The sequence below is a fragment of the Pundamilia nyererei genome, unplaced genomic scaffold (genome assembly GCF_000239375.1).
Source record: "Pundamilia nyererei isolate P.nyererei 1_Seehausen unplaced genomic scaffold, PunNye1.0 scaffold00105, whole genome shotgun sequence".
Lineage (NCBI taxonomy): Eukaryota > Metazoa > Chordata > Actinopteri > Cichliformes > Cichlidae > Pundamilia > Pundamilia nyererei.
The window spans coordinates 2,181,918-2,191,855 of NW_005187506.1; the positions used below are offsets into that span (position 1 = coordinate 2,181,918).

Genomic DNA, 9,938 nt, shown 5'->3' on the forward strand with positions numbered 1-9,938 from the left:
TGTTTGTGATCCACAGATGGAAAAGAGCACATGTGTTTAAAAAAGAGAGAAAAGTGCTCCGTGTCTGCACGTGTACGCTTTTATCATTTCTTATCAGAACCAATCATTTCTTTTTCCTTTCCCACTCTTCTGTCATCCTGCCTCGGTCCATTTTCTAACTTTTTGATTATGAAGCTGTTTCTTAACAATTCAAAGCACCAAATAAATGAAAATAAGACGCTAAAACCAAATCCCTCCTTCTAACTTTGTCTGAGCTGCTTAAGCACCAGGCTGGATTTACTGTAGCTCATCACGTATCATTTAAGGGACAATTTACTCATTATCCTAACTTAATAATGTCACATTTTCCCATGAATGCAGTCTTTTTGAAAATGCAAAGAAAAGCTTTTATACCAGTTTGGATTCATGCTGCAAAGATTGTGGAGCATTAAATAAATTTTATGAAGCACAAAAGAACTTCTCATCTTTTCCGTGTTCGCATTTCAGGGTGACTTGAGCTAATGTAAAACCTAAGAGACCATCAACAGTGAGAGCGGTTTGTCATCATCTAATAACTGATTAAGCCATCAAGATTCAAATTAGTTTCATTTAAATACTGCCAGTTCACAAGCACAGCCACGAGGCTCTTTATATGTTTAGGTAATGAGCCGACAGGCTTATATGGAAAAACCCACTTGGTGATAGTGGGGGGGGGGAACTCCCTTTCTAGGTGAAAAAGCTTCCAGCAGAACGTGGCTCTGTGAGGGGAGAGGATAACACGAGAGACCACAAACAGCAAACGGGACAAATCACAAACTACGAGACAGAATCACACATTTGCTGGATCGTGTGAGCGCTTCAGTTCGCTGTCTGCTGGGAGTTCAGTAAATAGAGCTTAATACAGCTCAAGTACACAGACTGAGTCGGATGACGCACCAAATCAAAGCAGTTTAATGGCAGGAAGCATGACAACATCCCTGGAGACTAGAAGCTGGTAGTCATGGTGAAACACACCACAGATGGAGGCTCAGCTGAGGCATCCAGGTAAGGTGGAGATGTGGAGGAGGTGAGTTGCATGAATGAGAGTCTGAAATGCAGAATAACAGAATAGCAGTGAGATTTAAAGCACAGGGAACAGAGAGACTAACTGGCTCTCAGAAAACAGGCAAAAAGACTATTGGATCAAAGACGACAGAACTGAGTTTGACAGGGTGGGAAAGCAGAAATGACGAAAGAGCAGCAGCTCAAACACTCAGGGCTGCAGGCAGGTAGGAGGAAACAGAGCAGATGACGGAGGTTGGACAGCAGTGCTCTGGTCAGGATGTGCCAGCTATTCCGTTTTAATGGCCAGCAGGGGGCGCCTGCTCTGAGTACAGGAGTCATCCTGCTCCTTGGATCTTTGGCCTCAGTAAAAACTTGATCCTGATCAGTCCTGCTGCTCTCAGCCACGAGGCTTAATTCCTGCTGAATGTCCTTCATTTAGTGCAGTGTGACCCTAATAACCGCAGAGAGAACGGCAGAGCCGGTCGACATGCTCGGGTTTGATTTTTGAGCTCAGAGCATCTGACTCACCTGACTTTCTGTTTAACTAAAATTAAGAAAGACTCTGACTTTTGTGTCCATACTGTCACCTAGTGCACTGGTGTCCTTCCACTCTCACACATGATATCCATGAAACCAGAAGCTAGAACTTAAGATGCACATTTAAGGAAACCAGTTAACAGAGTACTGCAAGAAAAACAATCCCAGTCTGACTTACATCGGCTCATCGCTCCAAAGTCATTGGGGTATTTGTCTCTATCAGCCGTTTGACCCTGGTGGTGTTAGTCTCTGCATCTCCTCCATCACTGGTCGGCCAATCACGACCTTTAAAAACTGATCATTTATGTTTAAGTTTGGTTGAAACATGAAAGATGAAAAGACTTTTCAAACATCACAAACACTTCAGTTCAACCTGTTCTTACATATTCATCAAAGCATATCTCTGCTGATCATCGTCTGAATGGTAGCTGGCTGTCAGGGCTGAAACCACATTAGAGTTTGCAGGAGGGCGTGGTCTGTGTCGCTGCTGCGGGGAGGCTGACACACCGGAGCTGCATCAGTTCATCACGCCTCCCCTGCATTTAAGTCTGTACCGGGTCCTGAGTATGTGAGGCTGGCAGCTGAAACCACATTAGAGTTGTTTCAAGATGAAAACTGACGTTCACCCCTCGGCCATAGGCTGCTGGGGTACTGTCGTCGCCCCGCTGGGCAGCCAGGTGTCCGCAATAAGTCGAGAACAAGGTAACATAGGATTTTCACATTCATAACGGTGCAGCTACTAAAAATCTGCAATGAGTTTAAATCTCAGCGAACGTGACCTCAAGGCCAAGGTCAGAGGTCAGGTTTTTTGAAAATCTTGTGAACATAACAGCTCAATGATTTTGAAATTCATCCTATTAGTGCATCCACAGGGAGGCTGAGGGGTAGCACCGGGGCCGTCAGTGTTTTTATAGCATGAACGTTCTGGGTTTGAATCTGAGGGTCATCTGAGGAGTTTGTAGAGTGTTGAGGACGACACACTGATGCACACGGCTCAGCAGGGTTTTTCAGCTGCTGACAGAAAACGTATATAAACACACGCCCGGTCCAAAGCCAAGTTCAGCTGTGGTCTGAGGTGGTGAGTGTTATGGACTACGGTAAGTGCTAAAAGTGCACTTAGTGGCTCTGTTGTTGAGGTCCGAGAGGTCAGGAGCAGAAAAAGCTCCATCGAACCTGTTTTTGCTGGACGCAGTTAGCAGGGTAAAAACATCAGGATGTGCCAGATTACAGGATGTGGTGGGGTTTGATGCACCAGCGATAGAAGGCGGGGGCCAGCAGCTCTTGTGTGATGCTGTGTTTGCTGCCAGCAGGTGTAAACAGTAGGCTGGCTAAAGCCGTGTTTATTATCTACGTCCGAGCTGCCAGGAGCTGTCAAACTGCTTCATTGGAGGTGGATTCAGATGGGAGCAGTGTGCGCTCGATGTGCCAGTGACATTCAGCTGTCACAGACTGTAAGTGCACCACTGCGTAAAGTGAGAGATGGAGTGCTGCTGAAGTGCTGATACAGTCATTTATGCAGAGGGTGTTGAGAAATGGACTGAGGATACAACCACGAGGGGCTCCGGCATTGATGTTGCTACGCCTCTTCTGACAGCCTGCGATCTTTTAGTGAGACGCACTTCGCCATGCTAATGTGTCATGCAGTACACAGGAAGCATCATTGAAAATGTTTTCTGTAATGCACAAAAACTAAGAAATAAGAGGCTGGATTGGAGTCGTTTAAAGCAGCCCAGAGAATACAGAATATTAAATCGCTGTAAAGTTTTAAACACAGCTGTGGGGTATGAATATAACCAAAGGATGAAAGACAAAAAGAATTTCCCCCAAAAATCTCTTCTTCTCTCAAGAGTTTCAAAACAGAGGCAGCGAGTGTTTTTAAGAATGAACTGCATGGAGAATAACAGAGAATAATGATAAAGAGAGGCTGTTATGAGGCAGCAGATGAAAATATAAGTGGCTTGAGACTGACGGAGAAACACTCTGGCAGCTCGAGGCAGAGATAACCAGATGGAGACTAGCTGTCGGGCACGGTGAGAGAGGATATGGATAAAGATTTGCAAACAACAGAAACACAGACAGAGGTCAGGCTAGGAGACAGAAACCAAAGACTGTGGGGATGTGGGTGCAGAGGGAGAAAGAGCACAAAGAGGGAAGAAACGCAGGAGAGAAAGCAGAAAAGGGGAAGTAACAGGAAAGGCAATACAGAAGAGGAAGAGGAAGCTGTGAAGAGGAGGAAGAGTAGAAAGTGCAAATGGATGATGGAGATGTGCCAGAAAAGAGAGGAGGAGGAACACGAGGCAGGGAAGCAGGAGGAGGGAGCGATTAGGCTGAGTGAAAAGTAGAACAGAGGCGAAGAGGAGGAGACGCGTCTGTGATACAAGTGTAACTAATGTGTGTGAAATCACCAGGCGGCCGCCAGCTACGGCTCAGCTGGGAGATCAGCTAATCTGGCACACTGGCTTTTATTAATTAATCAGTTACTGTATGCGACGGAGGGAAGGGGGGTACGTGAGCAGAGGGGTAAGAAGGAAAGAAGTGCTTCCCTGAGTGAGGGAGGGGCGAGCAGAAAGGTAGCGTGGGATGAGAAGAAGAACAAAAGTGTGTGTGTTGCTTTAATGCTCTTGACTGCAGGCTGGAGACGCAGCTTTCAGTTCTAGTGAAGAAATCCCTGATGCTCAAAACTATGTACAAGTGCTTAGGTGAAACGAGGTCTTTGTCTTCAGCTGCTTTTCTTTGTTCCACCTGAAGACGTGAGCAGGAGGTAGAGCAGGTCATCTACTGATGGAAGGTCGGTGGTTCGATCCCCGGCTGCTCCGGACTGCAAAGAGGCCGAACACTGAACCCGAGTTTCTCCTGAGTGAATGTCAGATAGAAAGACTGAGCTGTGCTGTATAAGGCGCTTGGCAAAAGTAAGACCCATTTTATCCAGGCCACATTTGGAAACAGTAATCCATGCTTCAAAATGCTGCTGCACTTTGCTGCTGGGAGGTGAGGTGAAGGCGCGTTGTCCTCCTATGCATGGGAGGACAATGCATAGGAGGATTGTCCTCCCATTCAAAGGACAGGTTCATTAAACTCAACCTGTCCTTGGTGCATTGTCCCTCAACCGTCCAAGGAATACATCGATTATTTCCTGGAGCTTTCAGCGATTTCTGGACCCTGTGGATTCCTGCCTCATCCCCGTGGTCGGCCTGGATGACGCTCCTTCGTGACCCCTGTCCTCCTCGGCTCAATGTGCGCCAGGCGAACCTCTGCGATCTCAGGCCCCTGTGTCGGGCTCCCTATGCAGCTGAGCCTCACACCTCTGCCCCAGCTCCTGTCAGGATTGGCCTGGTAAACGCCAGACCGCTGGTGAACAAAGGAGGAGTTATTTACCTCCTGGAATCTGGACTTTATGTGCGTCACTGAGATTTGGCTTTAACACGTGAGTCCAGTATTTTATCCGAACTTTTACCAGCGGCTTGTTCCTATTTTAACACACCGAGGACATCAGGGGAGGAAGAGGTACAGCGGGTGATTTAAAAAAAAAGGATTTTAAATGTAAACTGTGATTTTTAGAGTTTTCATCTTCCAGCTTTGAGCTCACGTGTTTTGAAGTTAATCACTCTAACTCAGTGATCTTTGCTGTTATTTATCGTCCCTCTAAATACAATAAGAACTTCATAAATTACCTTTCAGAACTTCGAGCTGGAACTTTGCCCAACTACGATCATGTTTTTATTGTGGGAGGTTTTAATATCCATGTCTGCTGTCCAGACAAACCTCTGGTGAAGGGTTTTTAAGCCTGACTCTTTTAATCTGGTCCAGTCCATACCCGGTCCCACACACGAACACGGACTTGGTCTTGTCACACAGTCTACCTGAGTCAGACGTGGAAATATCTGACGCTGCCTTTTCTGATGCTGTTTTCACGAAACCACCGCACATGTTCGCCGCTGTTGGATCATTAACCCTTCCACTGCTGTCCAGTTCTCCTTTGCTTTTAGCCAGCTGTCTGTCCCCACTGATCTCACTCCCTTGGACACAGAGGACCTCAATTCCTGGTTTGAATCTTCTTGCCTTACTATACTGGACTCTGTGGCACCATTAAAAACCAGGCAGCCCAAGGCTAAGACCGAGCCTTGGGCTGTGATGAGGAAGTGTCATAGAGCTGAATGCAGATGGAAGAGGGACAAACTGCAGGTGTCTCTTCAAATCCTAAGGACTGCTGGCGCCTCTATCAGGATACGGTCAAAGAGGCTAAAAGAAAATACTTCTCCAAGATAATTTCCTCCAACAGTCATAACTCATGTGTGTTATTTAACTTAATGACACATTAATATCTGGTGTAGTCCCTGCTAACTTTAAGCATGCATAAGAAACCCGCCCTGGACCACACTGTATTGGCTAACTACAGGCCATCTCCAAGCTGTCTTTTATGTCTCAAATCTTAGAGAAAATTGTACATTCCCAGTTGATGGATTTTTTAAAATGAGAACGGCATCTTAGAGGTCTTTCAATTAGGCTTTAAAAACCTTCATAGCACTGAGTCAGCAGTCTTAAAGGTTTTAATGATTTCCTCCCTTCCTGCGATTCTAGTGATCATGTTGTTCTGGTCCTCCTTCACCAAACACCTGCCTTTGACACTGTAGACCACAACATTTACTGTGGCTTACACCATCTTGCAGACATTCGTGGTACTGCTTTGAATTGGTTTAGCTCTTATCTTTCTGACAGAACTGTTAGTGTTAACCTTTTAGGGCACGAGTCCTTTTCTGCTCCTCTTCAGTTTGGGGTCCCACAGGGCTCAATTTTAGGGCCTCTGCTTTTTTCATTATATTTACAGCCCGTGGGAACCATCCTTAGAAGGCATGTGATATCCTTCCACTGTTATGCTGACGACTGTCAGATTTATCAATGTGCATGATCTGTACACCTGTTTTTGATAATAAAGCTGCCTTTGACTTTGACAGTTTACCTTATTTCATATGTTAGCTCATGCTTTGTGTTTCCACCTGTGCATGAAGTGTGCTTTGTTGGTACAGGCAGTATAAGTGGATTCTCTGTGCTTTAACAAGATTAGTGTTTGGATTTCTGCTTCACTGAACTGTCAGTTCACTTTAATTCATTAGTGTAGAAACCTGACACACGTAACTCCACACAGTCGCCAAGTTCCTCTGGTGACAAAGCAGGCCAAGCTTTTATTGTCTCTCTTACTTTTACGCGCGCTAACAATTTCACATGTAAAGGCTTTGTACTGTGGACGTGCTGCTCTGTGTGTCCTTAAATCTGCTTCAGTTATGGACATCTGATGCTTGTCCAAACCCAGCAGCTGTGAATTAAATGTGTGTGTGTCTGTTTTCTATTGCAGGCCACATGAGACTGTGGTGCCTCTCGAAGACCCCATTGTCACCGAGGTCACGTCAACACTGCAGGAATGGGCCTTACTGTGGAAGCAGCTCTATGTGGTAAGCAGCGCGGAGCATCCGTGTGCATCGTGCCGCTTTGTTGTCAGGAACAAAGGGAATGCAACAGACCGAGTCCCCCAAAGCCCGACATCTTTAGAAAGAATCCAGTCGCTGCTTAATCTCGGCAAACATCATTATTATCACATGTATTCTGAAGCTGTCCCAGAATCTGAAAGTGCTGCAGTTGTTTTTGTTTTCGTGAAGAACTATTCTTGGAGGTTAACTAAAACTAACCCAGCCTACGGTGTGGGGAGGCCTTCAGCAGCAGTTGGTGCTTGATAAATCTCTGTTTTGAAGAAAGAAATACAAGTAGCTGATCAACCAATCAGAACGCTGCACAGCTGCAAATCTTAAAAAACATCTGCTCTTCATTTTTCCCACACCTAGTACAGTTTTTCTTGTTTTGTGGGTTTATAACCAACTAAATAAATGAGAGACTCAGGTTAACTTTACTTTAGCTGGTTTTGTAACGTGGGTTCATCCCAGTTCACACAAAATCTCCAACTCAAATCGGTGAAAGTGAATATTTTCTGGATGAATTCAGTGGACCAGCTGTGAAAAAAGAAACTCCCGCTGCTGGGATCAATAGCAAAAATAATGCACAATAAAAGAAATAAAACATGTTCATCTGAGGATAACAAATAATAATTACTACTTCTTATTGCACGGCTGTGTGAGAACAGAGAAATGGAGGATACTGATTCTGACCTGTATTAAAATAAAAATATTCTCAACCAGTCAGATTTCTGAATTGCACCAAAGACCTCTGAATGGGAACACTGACTTGTGTCCAGCCTCGGCCTGTGCTGCCCACAGATTCATGTATTTTTAAGGTGCGATGTTCCTGAGATGTGCCTGGCTCTGAAAGCACAGTGAAGGCTTTCTGTACAAAAGTGCAAAGGCTGCAAGCAGTAACTGTGAGCTCGCTGTCACTCATATCTGCATCACTGTCAGCCAATCAGATTTTTCACTCACTCCACCCTCTCTGTCCAGCCATCAGTTCGTAGCCTTTTTTCGTACTTTTAGGCCATCTGTCTTCTCGCCACTTCCTGTCGCAATATGTGATCGGAAATCCATCTGTCCCTAAACGGATAGAGGGGAAAGTAATCCGTGCATTAGGCCTGGTTGTAATCTAAAACTGTCGCTGTGCTCCGTCTCCTGTCTCTGTTCCGATGGTTATTTTCATCACTCATCTTCCTCGTGTCCTGCCAGCCCCGTCGCTCTGTGCTTTTATTCTGGTTTAACAGACTTTTGTCTTTGCTCCCTGCCAGAGTTGAAGAGATGAAAGACAAAATTGTCATTGTCGGGTTCTGCGTGACAGATTTTCTATTTCCATCCTGACAGATCTGACATTAGCGTGTGTTTTATCACTGACAAAGTGAATGTCCTCTTAAAGCAGATGAAAATCCAGCAACAAGGAATGCTCGTGCATTGTGGACCGATGGAGAGATATAGGAGTAGATTAGAGAGAATGACTGTCTTTGTTGCAACACTGTCTGCTTATAGATAAGCACACATGCAGATAAGAAATAATAAGCCCGTAAACAGAAAAGGACGTGGAGAGGAGACAGAGAGAGGCATGCCGAGGTCTAACACGATGAAGCTGGTGCTGAGCATCAGCGCACTGCAGAGCGATTCTCTGCTTTGTTAGAAGGGAAAGAATTTTGGTATTTCATGGGATAACAATCAAATTTTCCATACTTAAAAAATTGCCACGATAAGTTAAATTGAAATTACTATTATAATGTAAATGCCAAAAAACATGACTTGCAGAAAAGAGTGTGCTCTACATGCAGACAGCGGGCACAGTTGGGCCATAATCTGGGCGACTTTTGGCACCGTTCCCTCAGTTAGGGCACTGACGAGTGTTGTGTGGACCAGACGATCTGGACTTTAGATGGGTGCTCTGCAAACTCAGATGTGCCCTGAAGGCCACAACACATCTGATATTTGGACGTGTGGCTGAGCTGAGGCATACACATTTGACTTGAGTCAAGGCAACATGTGGTCCATGGAAACCAAATTACACCAAAACAATGATTTAGAGCTGGGTATAAGGAACAAGTATCCCCCTTACATGTTGGACCTTTGATGGACCTCAGATATGTTTTATTGCAGGACAAATGTTGAAAGAGGAAATAAAAAATTTGAAGATGCTGTAAAATCCTATTCATTATTAACTAGCAGCACTTTTCCTGTTAATGGTTATTGTTGTTATAACAGTGAGTTATCTCATGAACCAATGCAAAAACATGACGCAAAGACAACCATGACGTGAGGAAGTCTGTATCATCAGTAGTGAGGATGTGTGAGTGGATAAGTGCTGCGCTCCAGAACATCGGAGCCGCAGTTTAATAGAGAAAAAACTAAACCAGGTGCTTCCCGTTGTCCTGATGGTGTGCATCACCCACCTTCTGCAGTAGAGAGGAATAAAGAGAAGTAAGGAGAGCAACCAGACCATCACAGTGGAAAAAAATCCAAGTGCAAAACACAAACGGGCTGCGATCCAGGGTCTCCTGTCTGCTAAGCTGCCTCCTACCTCCTAAAGCAGACTGTGCAGCTCTGCAAAGCTGTTATCTCTCAGCAGCCAGAATCGCTGCGGACGCACCGACACCGATAGACACCTTGCACTTAACGGTGAAACACAGGTGGCGTCTGCCAGAACGGCGCTATGTGACGCCCGGGGAATGTGCAAATTTGCCAAAATGCTGCCTGGAAGCAAAATGCTGACACACTGATGTCAGAGCCCACTTTAAGCATTTTCATATTCATTTAACGTTTTTCTAGAGCTTGTACAAAAATATAATAATTGGCAGTGAGTCATAGAAACCTGTGTGACTCCCAGTTCACATATTTGTGTGTATACTTGTTTTTTCCCTCTCTCACATCCACACACACACACACACACACACACACACACACACACACACA

The 9,938-nt window shown here is 45.1% G+C and overlaps 1 protein-coding gene across 1 annotated transcript in view; it reads left to right on the forward strand.

Annotated features, from left to right (window-relative positions):
• Nucleotides 1-9,938, forward strand: part of LOC102207162 (dedicator of cytokinesis protein 3-like) — a 248,678-nt gene that overhangs the window by 112,317 nt on the left and 126,423 nt on the right. Inside the window, exon 5 of the mRNA XM_013912880.1 lies at nt 6,911-7,007. Within this exon, the coding sequence (XP_013768334.1) occupies nt 6,911-7,007 (97 nt within the window). The remainder of the gene's footprint in view (nt 1-6,910; nt 7,008-9,938) is intronic.